Source organism: Plectropomus leopardus, chromosome 2, assembly GCF_008729295.1.
Source record: "Plectropomus leopardus isolate mb chromosome 2, YSFRI_Pleo_2.0, whole genome shotgun sequence".
NCBI lineage: Eukaryota > Metazoa > Chordata > Actinopteri > Perciformes > Serranidae > Plectropomus > Plectropomus leopardus.
This window is the reverse complement of record NC_056464.1, coordinates 3735152-3751257: the sequence shown is the minus strand read 5'-3', so window position 1 is coordinate 3751257 and position 16106 is coordinate 3735152. Positions and strand designations below refer to the sequence as shown.

At 38.8% G+C, this 16106-nt stretch overlaps 1 protein-coding gene across 1 annotated transcript in view; it reads right to left on the bottom strand.

The window, feature by feature from the left end:
* atxn7l2a (ataxin 7-like 2a) overlaps window positions 1-7973 on the bottom strand; it is a 30247-nt gene extending 22274 nt beyond the window's left edge. The window contains exons 1-3 of the mRNA XM_042498706.1: window positions 7844-7973; window positions 6716-6784; window positions 728-1067 (exon numbers count right to left, since the gene is read on the bottom strand). Of these exons, the coding sequence (XP_042354640.1) occupies window positions 728-1067; window positions 6716-6784; window positions 7844-7973 (539 nt within the window). The remainder of the gene's footprint in view (window positions 1-727; window positions 1068-6715; window positions 6785-7843) is intronic.
* Between the last annotated feature and the right edge of the window lie 8133 nt (window positions 7974-16106).

Below are 16106 nucleotides of genomic sequence, written 5' to 3'. Positions count from 1 at the left end.
ACCACACTAGCCCTCATTATTTCTAACCCAAGGCCACGTTGGTGTGTTATGGAGTGATAATGGCAAGGCCCTTATACATGGGAGCGGCCACATATGAGGGATTTCTGGAAGGTGATAGGCCATGATTTCACAGAGGAATTGTGGATTCAAAACCTTCCAATGACCGGCTCATCTTTGAAGAATTGTGCTCTGCAATAACACCTCTTGTAGCTTCTGCTGCATCATGAGGGAGCCAGTTCCTACTGAAAACCACATAGCCATAGCATCATGTGACCTAGAAAAGTGTTTCCATTGCAGTTTCATTGCCTCATGCGAGCGTAAAAACTTTTTTGCAATAAATGGGAGTTTTTTCCAAATTGCGTTTCCATGAGGCATATTTTCAATTTGTGCAGTTTGAGGATTAATGGAAGCCCGCCTAGTGTTCACCAAAGGCCGCATTTTACATCTACACTGATACAAAGCAACCAGAGTCTGCACCTTGGAAGGCCTTTTGTCAGAAATCTCCATTTAAGTGATCGAAATCTCTGTTTACGTGTTGATGAAATGCCAAAACATAGAGGAAAACGTGTTTTAAAAAATATCCGTTTACTTGTCGACAGGGTCTGAGGGGGCAGCACAATCACTCATTCTTTACAGCTTTTGTCTACTTTCTGGTGAAATGCCCTTTCTCTGACCCCTGAACTCTGGTTAGATCTTTCTCCCCATGCTCGCCCCGCTCTGCTCTTACCGTACTCCATCCTTGGAGTTCTTGGAGTGTCTGTACTGCGGTGGAGTGGAAGGCGAAGGTGGGGTTGCTCGGAGCTGCCCGACCCCCTGGCCACGACCCTCCCAGGATGAAACGGAAGCAGAATTGGTCCCATGGGAAGGAGAGTGGCCGTGGTGGGGCCTCTGCTGGGGCTGGGGTGCAGGGGTGGGAGAACGTAGTCGGGCGTACAGCTTTGCCAGAGGGCCGTGTCGCCGCTCGCAGTGCTTTTCAAACGCCTGCGGCTTCACTACTTGGCCACAATGGCTGCACACCACCAGGTAGAAGTCATCGTGGCCGGGGTAGAGGCCAAAGATGGACATGTCTTGAAGGAGAAGGGAGAGGAAATATAATGGACACACACATCAGACTGCAGAAGAGGTAACATGGCAGTGTCACATTGTGGAGCAGAAGAGGATGATGCTGCATTTTGGAAAGATTGTACATCATTTCACATTATCAGTGTAGTTTAACTCTGACAGCATCATTTCACAAGTACTGTTAGAGTTAAACTACACTGATAATAAATGAAAAGAACAGCGAAATTAGTTTACAGCTGCCAAATGCCATCTGGTCACTAGTGTGTATGCAGGTTTTTTTAAACACAGTTAATCTCACTGAAAATAGGCTATTGAATCCTCTCACATTGCCAGTACACCAGAGCTGTGTACACGGCGCTGCTGCAGACAAGTATTCCTTTCTGTGTTTTTTTTTTTTTTTTTGGTGTACATGAGGAAAAAGGTAACCCCTGCACACTTACTCTTCCATGGCACACAAGTTTGATTCAGACAATGCTCTGATCCTTCTTGAATTTTCATCAGGTTTAGTGTTTGAAAAGATGAAATCACATCTATATATATACATGATGCACATGAAGAGGCTGACGAGCTCTATGGTGGCAGGTGTGATTAACCATACTTTACTTCTTGTTATATATTTCTTACTTATTTGGTCTCTTTCAAACTTGGTGCCAACTACATTTGAAACGATGTTTGAATATTGCGGAGAGAGAGGATAATTTGTGTTAGAGTGTCATTGCATCTCCCAGGTAATACACTGAAATTAGGGTGTTCACACTGGGGTTGTGTTTCCATCAATGCAGATCAGAGCAGCAGGTGATAAATACCCATTACTACTGCACCTTTGACCTGGGAGTGAGGGCTGATTGTTACCTTTCCCATTATGTTAAACAGGGAGATGTTAGCGGGTGTTAGCAGTTTTTTTTTTTGTGCAGTGCAAAGAGCCTCTACAGTGTCCGCATCTTCCTGGCTTCTGACATTATTTTGGGAAATACCTGCAGTCATCCACAGGTAATGATATATTCAATTTTAATGCAAATATTAAAAAATTGAACTTTTTTTTCATGTAGCCATTTATTAGGTACTTATGAAATGCAATGACTGGACACGCAGCTCTGTGTTGGATTAATGGTGTGTAATGTGTGCCCCACTGCTAGCTCAATATGGGCGTAAGAAAATACAGATACACTTAAGTACTGCGATACTATGTTTTGTGATACTGTATCAATTATCAAAAAGGTTACTGAATAATTGTTTACATATTTTGTTTTCTTAATTTATTTACCTAAAGAATCCTGCAAGCACTTTTTACTGATATAGACAAATGTTTATTCCTTTGCTCAGAATGCACAAACAGTAGTTCCATGATGTTGGATGTTACAGTGACTGTGATAAATGAAATGCAGACCCCACTGTTCAGAATGCATAAAGGAGTAAACCTATTTGGTGTATATGTGTACTTAATACTATGACAGCTTTCCTTACATTATATATTGTTTAAACTGCAATATCACATTGCTTACAGTATCATAAAATATATATATATACATTGAATCATAACCCCTCTATTGTTATATGCAACATATTGCCAGATTCTTGCAATATTGAGTCCGATCGCCCAGTGTGTTAGACTGCATCCCACACTAGAGCCATTTTCCCACTGCACAAAAAACCCGCAAACAACCGCTATGAACATCTGTTGTTTTAATGTAATGAGAAAGGTAAAAATCGGCATTAACACCTGGATCACATGAGTCTGCAGGTATTTATCAGCACCTGTTCTGATTGGCATTGACGGGAACACAATACCTGAGTGAACGTGGTCCTTTTAGCCCCTTAACCAGCAAAATGCAATGACGCATCCCCACGCATTCCCACCCCTCTCCACCTAAGCAGCACTAAAACATCGATCCCAATTAGGCTACACTGAGTTTGAAAGAAAGACTGAACATGTAAAATATGTAAAGAGGTAACCACCGGCGAGTTTTAAAAGGCATCCATATATGCCGTTTCTACAGTTTCCAACCTGTTTTTCGACTGTCTGTGATTTTGAATGATACACCAAAAAAAAAAAAAAAAAAACATATGCACCAAAAGGCATACTCATCCCCTGCAGAGCCGTGTACACAGCTCTAGGAATGGGAGTCAATAGCCTATTTACCTGTGTTTAAAAAACCTGAATACGTGCTATAAATGTACTTATTTTAGTGGAAAGGGAGTACAAGGTAGACATCTACCTGATACCTTTTAAAAGTTATTGACTGATATATAACACAGTACCAAATAGTATCGAAACCTACTCAGTCAAACAATAGCTGCATTCGATCTTTTCTGTAACTAGATCGAGGAAAAAAATATAAGTATAGACTTGCTTGCAGCCCATCAACTTCGGCATTCTTCATTGAATGCAACATGTGATTGGCCTGCTAGTGCAGCAGTTTCAACCCATACAGTCAGTGATGTGGTGAAGTTAAAGGAATAGTTCGGGATGTTTGAAGTGGGGCAGTATGAGATACTTGCGTACACTCAGTGTATTACATGCAGTAGCTGGAGGTCAGCACTCCAGGTTTGCAGAAACAGATGGGGCGCACACCCCACAGCTCAACTTTACCATGCTGTATAGAGGGGTTCATATCAAAACTGACTTTAAAAAAAGGCCTACCTCACTAATTCACTAAAGCTTCTGAGTGATGTATCAAAACAGTTCAATTTAAAAAAGACGCTCGAAGTCCTGAAATGGTTTGCTTATGACCCACAATTCACACCTAATCAACACGACCATAGATTCAAAGAATGGACCTCCTTAGGGCTTACAACATACTATTCATTAATAAATAAAGGTACGGTTAGAAGTTTCCAAGATCTCAAGGACAAATTTGGTTTACAAAACCAGGACCTATTCAGGTATATACAAATAAGAGACTATATCAGGAAAAAAATTATAAAGAATTATGAACCTGAAAATGATATCCTACAGGTATTCGTAAAAGCTTATAAAGATGAACCTAATAAGAAGATAATTTCAAAACTATACACAAGTCTTCAATCTCTTAACAAAGAAAATACATCTAATGTAAAATCAAGATGGGAAACTGAAGGCAACACCATAATTGCCCAGGAGAACTGGAAGGAAATTTTTAAACAGCAATGGAAAACAACAAATTCTCCGCTCTGGAGAGAATATGCATGGAAAAATGTCATTCGCTATTTCTATACTCCATATCAAAAGAGAACTTTTTCCAATCAGACAGAATGTTGGAGATGTTGTGGAAGCGAAGAGGCGAATCACTATCATATATTCTGGTGTTGCCCTGTTGTGACCCCATTTTGGTTACGGGTACATCAAACTCTAGAGACTGTGTTTTCAACAAAAATAACTTTCTGTTTCAGTTTGTTGTATTTGGTGGATCTACAGGATCTGGATTGGAGGAACAAAGATAAATATCTATTGAGAATATTACTGGTGGCTTGTAAGAAATCAATAACGAAGAAATGGCTGAAGAGGGAGGCACCTAGTGTAGATGAATGGATTGATACAGTGCACAGCATCTTTGTAATGGAAAGAATCACTTTTAATTTAAGAACACAAAAAGAGGCATTTATTGATAATTGGCAAAAATGGTGTGCATTTGTCTCTACCATAAGACCAGATTTCAGGTAATTTCAATCTGTACTATCAGAATACTTATAAGTACTCATTACTTTATTTTTATTTCTTTTTTCTTGATTTCTCAACTGGAGGTATTTACCAGTCCCCCTATGTACGCTTATACTTTTTCCTTGATACTTCTATACTCATCTATAGGTCTTCATGTTGATTGTTTGACTGTTTGTCTGTTTACATGTAAAATTAAAAACCAATAAAAAGTAAATGACAAAAAAAAAAAAAAAAGGCCTACCTACAAAATACAACATCAGTCTAAACGGATGCTGAGAGTGTCTTCGGTGTGAAGTTTTGTTTCAGTTGGATCGTGTAACAGCCGCTAACAGCATGTTCTGACCAGAACAGCTGACCCCTGGCAGATGAGAAATGTGGTGCCAACAGCGTTTTGGGGGCCTGAGACCGTATACTTTTGACACTGTACCAGAGTGTTATTTTTTGAAATACCTCTTCTTCAGTCAGCATGTAAACTGGCAGTGAACGGACCCTGTGAGAACGGTGACATCACAGCTGCATTTCGGGCATGTGCATTACATTTCAGACAAACAGTCATACGTGAGTAAGAGGAAAACAATAAAAGCAAAGGCGGATTACCGAGCTGTGTTTGTGCTGCTGACTACACTGAGTTTATTAATCCTCCTCCAGAAAAGTGTAGATTTGTTGCACCACTACTGTGCATTCACTATTGTCTTCCTGTTTGTTTACACTCACCGCTCTGTAGGAGAATGCCTTTGTATGCAGGCGCGTGGTGTTCTTCTACAGTGTGTCATTACAAAGTTACACCACCAACTACTGGGCTAGCATGCATACTACAGCGTTTTCGGTTGTTTTTGCAGATCCACGTACACGAGGATCATTTTCATTGCATGCATGCATTTCTTTGCATTTTAATGTTAAGAGCATTTAACAAGAGGTTGATAGCTGTTTCCACTTTATTTATATTTTTATATATTATTTCATTTTTTGAATATTTTACAAATTATATATTTATATTTTTATATTAATCCAGGTCACTTTACATGTATTGCAGTTAACATTAACACCCTATTAAACTTAATATGTGATCAAAAATGGATATGTATTACATACATTAATAAAAAAGTTTCTTACCATTGACCAAACATTGACTTTTGCCTGCCATCTTTAGATGTTTATGACGTTAAGACGGCGACTCGTGTTATAAAATAATGTTAGTATCCTCGCCTGGCATGCTTTATAGTTCAAAGTTTGCTTGCTTGCTACAGCTAATAGATGCATATATTAAAATGTGCAAATACTAAAAGGAAATGATAGCTACTAGGAACAACAAAACAATGAAATATATCATTTTTACGGTCAACTACTGACAGTTTAATTGCTTTCTGCCATTTCTGTGCCCTGAAATGTCACGCAAATGTCACAACTCGGCAACTCAGGTATCATCAAAATCTCCCACTTGTAAATACGACTTTGGTGGGGCGTTCATGTACTTGAACTCAGAAATATGGTAAATGCTATATTTCCAAGGAGCACATGAGGCCAGTTTTAAGTGATTTAAAAAAATAAATAAAATGAAATCATATTTGTGGACCTGAATTCATTCTTCTGAATCATCAGCTTGTTTTGGCTGTTATTTCCATGAAATGTAAATGCAGCTTGAGTGCAAGAAGATGTACATACTTATACACACACAGTATCAGGATGATTCTTCTGATTTATCATGTCAAGCTCTGACACACACACAAAAAAAAAAAGGTGCAGTGTTTGTTGGACAGCTGCTGCTCCAGACAGCAAGGCTAGGTTCCAGAAGGTGCCTAATCATAACGCTACCCTGGTTTAGTACTTGCTCTGGGTCTCTGCAAACCAGTGCCTCTAGATTATCAAGGATGGGTAAGGTCTGAGACCAGGTACAGCTGAGGCACAGTTCCTAGAGGCAGTACAGGTCAGTGCACATCTTTATATCAGTTTCTTGTTTTCAGATGTCCCAAACAACAGATTTTACTGTGTCTTTTACATGATGGTGTATAGACTTACCCTCTTTACTGAGTGACATAGCCTCTGCAGCCTTTTTGCCATTCTTACTGCAGTCATCCCCATCAGGCCCTGAAACAACACACGCATTACATACATGCACATGTTCAATAAGCCCCTTAAGAGGTCAAACGTTTCCTAAAAGTTGTGTGTCAGGTTCATCAGCAAGACGAAGCCTATCCTCATGGCACAAATTCTGCACATAAAACAGGCCCTTAAGCTGTGTTATATATAAAGGACTAATATGCAGGTCAACAGCTTCTCTGCTCACTGCTGCTGATCTTTTTTTTCTGGTCATTCTTGACAGTTTTCTAACAATCCTAAGTAGATCATGGTGTTGTGTGGAGGAGGAGGACTTTATTTTATAGTTATGGACAGAGTGGGACTTGGAGGGATGCCAGACAATGAGTGAGCGCACATACTTATAGCTGGGAAGGGCAGAAACACTTTTTGGGGCAAAACTCAAACATATGACATTTCCTTTCGCATACAGAAATGTTCACATGAATTAAATGGAGGCGGTGGCGCTGGCAGGCAAAGGAGAGCGTGAAAATGAAGCGAAAAGAACACAGAGTAACGTTAGCTCATATCAAAGGCTGGGCCAGCATTTACATGGTGGCAACAGCATCAGACTCCTCCTCCGTCACCGGTGTCTACTCTTATCCTCCTGCTGCTGCTGCTAGCGTTAGCATGCTAATGCTAACTGCCTCGTCGTCAACGGCTAGTCTGGCTTGCCTGCTAGCTAGCTAGCCTAGCTTTCCACGGCAAGAAGTTGCTCGCCCAGCCATCCACACTAGCCTCCTTCCGCTCTGATGCCACCGCTGTCCGGCTGCTTACACTCAAATGAAACGCATCCATTATACGTTGGCAGCTTGTTTCATAGCCACCGCTCCAAAGCACACACTTTAGCGGTCATATCTGAATAACTATCACTTATTTTTTTCTTGGAGAAAACGTATGCAGCGGGACCAGGGAGAGAGCAACATGTTACCCACCCAGCACTAGGACCCGGCAGGGTCTTTGTTTGGGTAACATGGTTAGCTCTGTCCTCCGTTTCCACGAAAATAAACCCCGGTGCTTTGCTTAAATGGCTTCGTAGCCACCGGTGTTTGCGTCAGTGTGCTTCCTTACCATCCGCCGCCGTCACACCGGCCCACTCGGCCCAGGCAGTCCAGCTTTGACCCACGAAATCATCGAGGCTAGGCACCCGCCGATCCAGAGCAGCCATTACTTTTACTGCGCGTTCACGCACCGCCATCATCACTGCGCGGCAAGCAACTTACGTCATATCTCGCGCTCTCGACAGGATAGGAACTTCCTGCGTGCGCGTTCTTGGGACACCCACACACAGAGACAAGACTGGAACAGAAAATCTGTAAATGATGTCATTTTTTTCTTTTCTAACCACTTTACAACATTAATTCATTGTCTTTTTTGAACGACTCAAAAATGCAAAAAAGAAATGGCAGAAAATCTGTAAAAGTCAATTTTATTATTATATAACTATATTAAACAAATACATGCATGCACAGGACAACTTTTTAGAGATACACAAATATCTGAAGAAATTTTACAGCTGCCAATATCAATACAGAGCCCACGTAGCTAGCTGGGAACGTTCCCACACCTTTGGCTAAAGTTACCTGCAAGTAAATGTTATAAAGAAAACATTTTTAATCTACTGGTCAAAGAAACTTTTATGGATGTTTATGATTTCAAATAATGTTTCCATAAGGTTAAATGCTGACTAAGACATAACGTTTTAACGTTGAAACATTGTGGGGATGTTGAGAGGTGACAGATCATATAATGTTCTTTTTTTACAAAACATTCCCACAATGTTACTGAGAACAAAGGGGGAACATTTTCAAAGCAACATTCAGAATTCTATTAAAATGTATTTAAAATATATATATATATATATATATTATTATTATTTTTTTTTTTTCATGTTTATAGAGACTGGTCTAACTTAAAGATGAATGTTCTGGGAACTACAAGAAAACTTGCAGCTGAAAACATCACTAGAACATTGCATTGGTTGAATTGTGACATTCTCATAATGTGTTTAGAACCAAAAAGCAAGTTCAGTAGGCTATAGCACCTTTCAAAATCACACAAGTGCATTAAAATGGTAATTAGGCCTAATATACAATAAAATAGTTGGGTAAATAATATATAAGTTAACTAGTAAGTAATTTCATGGGTGTAGGTTTCAGAGGTCACACAGGATGAGGTGTCCCCCTCAATATTTAAGTTATAGTTTGGATTTTTGGAAGTGGGACTGTATGGGGTACTAATCCATAGACATTATATTACAAACAGTTAATGTCAGTTGGTACATTTCTAGTTTGGAGATACACTCAGGAGTCCAATATGGAAGCAATGTACTGCATTTGAGGGGTCAGTAACAAAATTAATTTTAACCACCTATAAAGAGCAGGCCTGACATCTGGAGGGGTCAAAAAGTACAGATGACCCTAGACCAAGGCCAAGAGGGGGGCCATGAAAGGGTCTATGGAAATGGGATCAAGGACAACAATTTATGTACTGACTCAGAATAAATTAATGTGTTTAGTCATTATTTCAGCTTATCAGTCTTTGCAATTATTTATCATGTCAGTGGGTGTGGATTAGGGTCCCATTTTGGAAATCTTTGTACTCCCCTCATTGTTTGTTTGGGGTTATTTTGCTAATTTTCAGCTTGTTATCTTGTACTTTAAAAAAAAAAAACTTTAATTAATTAATTTAAAAAAAATAGTACATTTGGAAAAAATTAAAAGCTAGGGAAAAAACTACGTCTGTAATCATCATACTTACATATTTTAAATTATTACATCATTATTATTATTGTTCGTTTTAAAAAAAGTTGTTTTTTTTAAACTAATTTTCAGGTAATTGTCTTGTATTTTTTATTGTTTCCTTGCAAATTTTGGGTCATTTTCTTTTTCGTTGAAGAAATCAAGCCAATTTGCACAGGTTTTTAAGGGTTAAAGCATAAAAATACACCAAAAAAGCACATTCTGTAACAGATATTGATTTTTTTTTTTTGGATGGGACTTTTTTGAGGTGGCAAAAACCTGTTTTCTTGCCGACCTCCATCCACAGCAGTACACGTGCTTAGCTTCTGTTTCGGACTCCAGCCTGCTTTTCCAAACTGTAGGAAATACACTAATTATGTATATCATACAATACCACTTCAAAAAATCTGAACTATCCCTTTAAGAACATCTACATTTGCCTTTCAATCATCAAAGCTGCTTAGTTTTTTCCGATTGTTGTTTTACTGGACGGCATCAAAATGAGAACTGTTTCCAATATTATAGATTAAACCTTAGAAATACCTTTTTACATAGTACTGAAATCTTGTAAATTTCTACCAATAACTGCAGCTTAACTTAAATAACTTAACTTAAATAACTTTAAAGACGATAAATATCTCACACTTATATAAAACAAACACAATATGATGATGTGAATGCAGATGTCTTCTAACTGCCACCATCCCCCATCCAGAATGCACATACTGTAAGCTGCATCCTCCTCAGAGGCCCTCTGGCTTTTGGTCCATTGTTAACAACAGTGCAAGAGAACTATTTATGTCCACACAACATTTGGATGTAAACTTCTTTCCTGCTTTCAGAAGGACTCTCACTTACTGTCCATTTATTTATCTGTATGGGACTCATGTCATTAATCACCAGTGGCATGGTTGAGGGGCTGGGGCCTTCAGCCTATATTTCTGTAGCTGTGTGTGTGTGTGTATTGTCACCACAGGATAAACACACTCCTGTTGACTGGTGGAGTAAAGCACAAGGAGAGCATTTTCTTCAGCGGTGATCAGAAGTCACAGGTCCTCACACGTGAACACACCTTCCCCTCTTCTAATCCCTGTAAGTGGTTAAGCCTCACACAGCTAGTCGGAGCTGTACTGAAACACAAATATGTTTCACGGTGAATACACGATGTAACCGTGCATCACATGCACACTGTTTATGTGTGCTGTGGTTGTTGCATTGTCGCCAAATGAATCGTATCGTCATACATCCAACATGGGAAAGAGATACATGCATTTGTCGATAGGAATGAAATATCACTTCAGTTTGTCTTAAAAGTGTTTTTTTGCAAAAATGCTGATGACAAATATTTTTGAAATTTGTGGTTATTTAATAATAGTTCAACTACATGGAAACAGATTGGATTCGATATTTTTTGGATGTATTTGTTAGTCAGAACAATTGCTGAATTTCAGCCTAATCCTAGATAAATACAACCTACCAATATTTGAGACATGACACTCTTTCTACCATTTCTCTATTACCTTTAGGTAGTCAACAATTTGAACTGTGTAGAGTACCCCAGAGATAAGTCAGAAAACTCATAAGTCAGTACTACAACTGGACCGCACTGAACTGCATCAAACACAGCTTTACAGTGTCACAGAGTGCCCCAGGGATGACACTTTTCTCTAGGTCAACCTGGAAGCTATCTTCACCCTGGTTCCATTGGATTTTGAATCATTGCAGAAAATAAGCTCTGGAGTAAACAATGTTTATGATACTTAGATGTTTGGTTTAGCCAGTTCACAAATGAACACCACTTTTTTGAAGCCCAAATGCAATCACCAGAAGTAAAAAGCTATTGCTAGGCTAAATAGAAGCTCTATACAAAACTAGGTTTAAAAAATGACAAATAAATGTACCTTGTACTTTAAAAAGTCTCTTCGGTTTGTGTTTATACAGACCTTATTTCAGGTTTCTAACCAAAAACATTCAAAAAACCCACTGACTTTGAGACATAGGAACCAGAGGTGCTTAAATGCCAAGACATTTCCTGTAGGACTCATTACTTGGGTTCTTTGTTGTGGTGGCAACATTAAATCATGTGACCGTAGTGTAGTTTGTTTATAGCCTTACATCAGCCTTTGACTTCTGGCGTTTACATTTAGGCTTCAAAAATCCTAAAGTTGTGTGGGAATTAGCTTGCTAAACCAAACACAAATGCATCATAAACTTACAACATAAACACCAAAATCCAACGGAAAAATCCAATATGCTTTTGACTAGAGAACCAGTGTGATGCTAACTTCCACATCAGGAAAACGTCATCCTTGGGCCACTTCATTGTCATTACTTATAGCTACTTTTTCAGCATTTACATATATCTTTTAGCTAATTGTTTAGACTTATCTGTTCACTTTCAGTCACACGCTCTGAAATGCACATTGTGTTGCATAATTTGATTCAAAGATAACTGCACGTTATTCTTGAATCAAATTATTTTTAATTAGTTACGCTACACACTATTTCTTTGTACTGTCTGGTTTGTGCAGAGGTAAGGGTCGCTTAAGCTTCATTGGGAGTTGCAAGGACTTCTTGACCTTAAGGTGTGTAAAAACATGTTTTAAAAGATATACCGTAGGCCCATATCTCAGAATTTAATTAATTTCTATATTATAATTATTAATATTTAGATTATAATTTAGGATGTGGTTTTAAACAATGTATTCACAGAGCCTTCAGTCTCTGCTAAACAGCAGCATCCTGCTTTAGAAAAGTGTGCAGTTGAAACAATGTGCTGACAGAACAATGGCAAAGAAGCCTATTAAGTATGTACAACAGTTAAACAAAAAATAAAAAGAGAAAGATAGCACAGATAGAGAATTGCAAAAAAATAAAAATTATCAGGGTAACTCATCTCATCTGTAATATTCAAAGGAAAAAACTTGCTGAAAAAAATCGAAATCACTAATTTTACATTATTCACTATTTTCTTTAATTGTACAGTTTGCCAGTTGTTCTGTACTGTAATTGTAATTGAATATAACCGAAATGCATAGAATATATTATAATTATTATTTTTAAAATATGTCACCTACTCAGAGTTTTTCAGTTAACTCAATGGTAGAAAAGGAGTCCCTTAAAAAAAAGGGGGAAAAAAAGGTTGAGAACCGCCGCCCTGGGGAAGTGGTTCTCAAATGGAAGTATGGGTACCTCTAGGGGTACTTTGGAGTACTGCAGAGAGTATGTGTGATTCTCAACAACTTGTCAGTGTGTTTCTACCAAAAACATTTTGCACTTGTAAGGGGATACTTGGCTTTAAGAATACTTTTAGGGGTACATTACTGCAAAAAGTGTGAGACACACTGTACTGCATATTGTACCCCTATGCGCGCGCACACACACACACACACACACACACACACACACACACACACAGATACGTACACCTTTACATGTTCACTGGATCACTAAAGGGAAACAGGCTTTCTTATGATTGTTCAGCTTTTTTCTTGTGAAAACTGAAATTCGGCGTGGAGAAAGTGAGGGTCAAAGCTCTGGGATGACTCACCATGGAAAGATGCCACAGATTCTTTCTTTTCTGCAAACTCATGACCCACCAAACTGTTGGATGACCTCTTTACCGCTACACACATCTGACTAACTGCATTTTAACCCAATCAGGAAGCTGAAGTCATTTAGTAACTGTAGAATATCTGAAATTAGCACCACCCAGTGTTAGTATGATAAATACACTTTGTCAGACAGTACTGCTAAACATGTTGATTGAAAGGACTGCAACAGTTTTAAGCAGGGCTGTCTCATTGCTACAATTAGAATTACCACCTTGCAGTTGCACACCTCTGCAAACTAGTCAAATTGCAGTTACAGTTTACTACCACGTCTGTCCAGACTCATCTGTAGCCATGACAGTGTCAATGTTCCAAATATAGACGTTACTGCAAATAAGCAACACACACACACATCTTCCCCATGGCAACACAGAAGATCTCTACAATCAGCACAGTTTCAAGGTGGACACCCAACATTAGTATCACCAATTCAGTGTCTGACCAAATGTCTCCGCTTCTTTTCCTGAATCATGCTTTGAATAATGATCAAAAAGGTATTTTTCAGAACATTATGATGACAGGACTGAGTGTTTATGAAAATGCCACACGGTCATAGTGATCTTTAACCACAGAAACCTAATCAGGTCATTATGTTTCAGCTGACATTTGTGGCAAATCTGAATGAATTCCCTTGAGGTGTTCTTCAGATGTTATGTTCAAGAGAATTAGACCAACTCAAGATCACAGTGACCTCGACTTTTGACCACCAAAATCTAATCAGTTCATGCTTCAGTTCAAGTTGATGTTTGTGCCCAATTTGAACAAAATCCCTCACAGAGTTGTTCAGATGTCGTGTTCACAAAGATGAGATGGACAACAGGACACAGTGACCTCGACTTTTGACCACCAAAATCTAATCAGTTCATGCTTCAGTTCAAGTTGATGTTTGTGCCCAATTTGAACAAAATCCCTCACAGAGTTGTTCAGATGTCGTGTTCACAAAGATGAGATGGACAACAGGACACAGTGACCTCGACTTTTGACCACCAAAATCTTATCAGTTCGTTAAGTTCAAGTGGACATTTGTGGTAAATTCGACCCAAGACGCTTTTAAGATATCATGTTTAAAAAAATGAGATGCAGCAGGTCACTGTGACCTGGACTTTTGACCACCAAAATCAGATCAGTTCATCCTTGAGTCCAAGAGGACGTTGGACATATGATGTTAAATAATGACCAGAAGTGTGTTTGCAGAACATTTAATGACAGGTCATCTTGAGATACTGCATTCAAGAGACTGAGGGACGCATGGTCACAGTGACCTTTGACCGCCAAAATCGGATCAGTTCATCACTGAGTCCAAGTGAACGTTTGTGCCAAATCTGAATAAGGTCCCTCGAAGCATTCTTGATTTGTCTCTTTAACAAGAATGGGACAGACAGACGACCGCAAAACAAAATGCTATAAATCACATTGAAGTTAGGCACATAGTGGCTTTAAATGTCTTTAAACCATGAGGGTGGGTGTCCAGACATATTCAGAGTCATCTGGCGATATAATAAAAAAGGAGACAGAATCCAGCAGTTAGAGCTCTCGTGTTTTACACATGTCAATACAGATAAACTGTTGTGTTCTTTTGCACAAACGAGGCATAAAATACATCAAGTCCAATTTCAATAATCCATCACATTAACATTCCACATATTACCATGCTCTACTCGAACTAAGATTTACCTTTTAAAAATGATCAAGCATCTTATGAAAAATGTCTAATTTCAACATGTGGAAAATATATTACTTTACTCATCATGACTCAGACAGCCCCTCATTTATTCCCTACAGAGGCGACGGCGGTGAAATTAAACAGCTGCACAGATGGCCCAATAACTCAGAACAGTTACTTCATAAAGATAATTAGATCCCTCTTAGTGCAATGCAAATAATGAAAAAAGTCGTCAGCTTTGACTGCAGGAGTCCATTACAAACCCTCGTCATGTAAGGCACCGGCTGTAAAGGTACATGTGGAGCAGGACTATAGGCAGGAGTCATTACAGCCAGGTCACATAGATGTAGCAACCACAGTTTGACACTTTTCTTACTTTAACTATTTCTCATCACAAAATTAAGCCTCGTGCTACTCAGTGACAGAACAAATTAAACAGCAAAACAGATATTACAAAAAAACCCAAGGAGAAGCTGCACACAGACATGTTTCCATTGGGAAATACACACACAGAAACCCAACATTGGTTTTAAAAAAATATGCAAAAGACCAATTAATGTTGATAAAAATACATATGAGCTGTATATAAATAACCTTTTTGCAAAAGAGAGTTCAAACAAGAATGGGTGTTAGTGTTTTGCTGAGTAGTGTAAATGTAACATTAGGATCAGAACAGGAACTAAACACAGGTTGGCCTGACATCTGTCAGTCACTTCCACTGAGTAAACATGTAGAGAACCTGCCGCGTTCTGAATACAGGCGGAGAACAAACAAGGCTGCAGCAAACAGTCATAACCGACCGGAAACTTCGCCCAAAGACTGCGCTTTCAAAATAAAAGCCTCTGCTTCCTCACTTGAAAGACAGCGACAGGCAGTAGTGCGATTTTTCTTTTTACGTAGTGTTTTTCTTTTTTTACTTGGTGTATACATTTTTAAGCACAAGAAAATCTAAGTGTTTTGAAACTTTAACCGCCATGAGGTTATAAAGTATATTTAAGTGTGTGTGTGTGTCAGTAGGTTAGAACATGTGGGGACATGGCGTGGCGATTATTTTATAGTTAGATGGTGATTTGGAGGCACATGCCTTCGTCCCATTATACAGCAGAGCGCTGCTATCAGCTCTTTCTTTAACTGGAGAAAAAGTTACATTGGTTCATCAGTACTTGGAACAGGTAGTGTAGCACTTCATTTTACAAAAACCTGAGTAAACTGGCTTGATTTCTTTAAAAAAAACACCGGAAGAAGGCAACGAGAAAAGAAAGAATAGCACAACAAAAGACAAAGAAAGAAATTAGTAAACTATTTGAAAAATAGTGGGA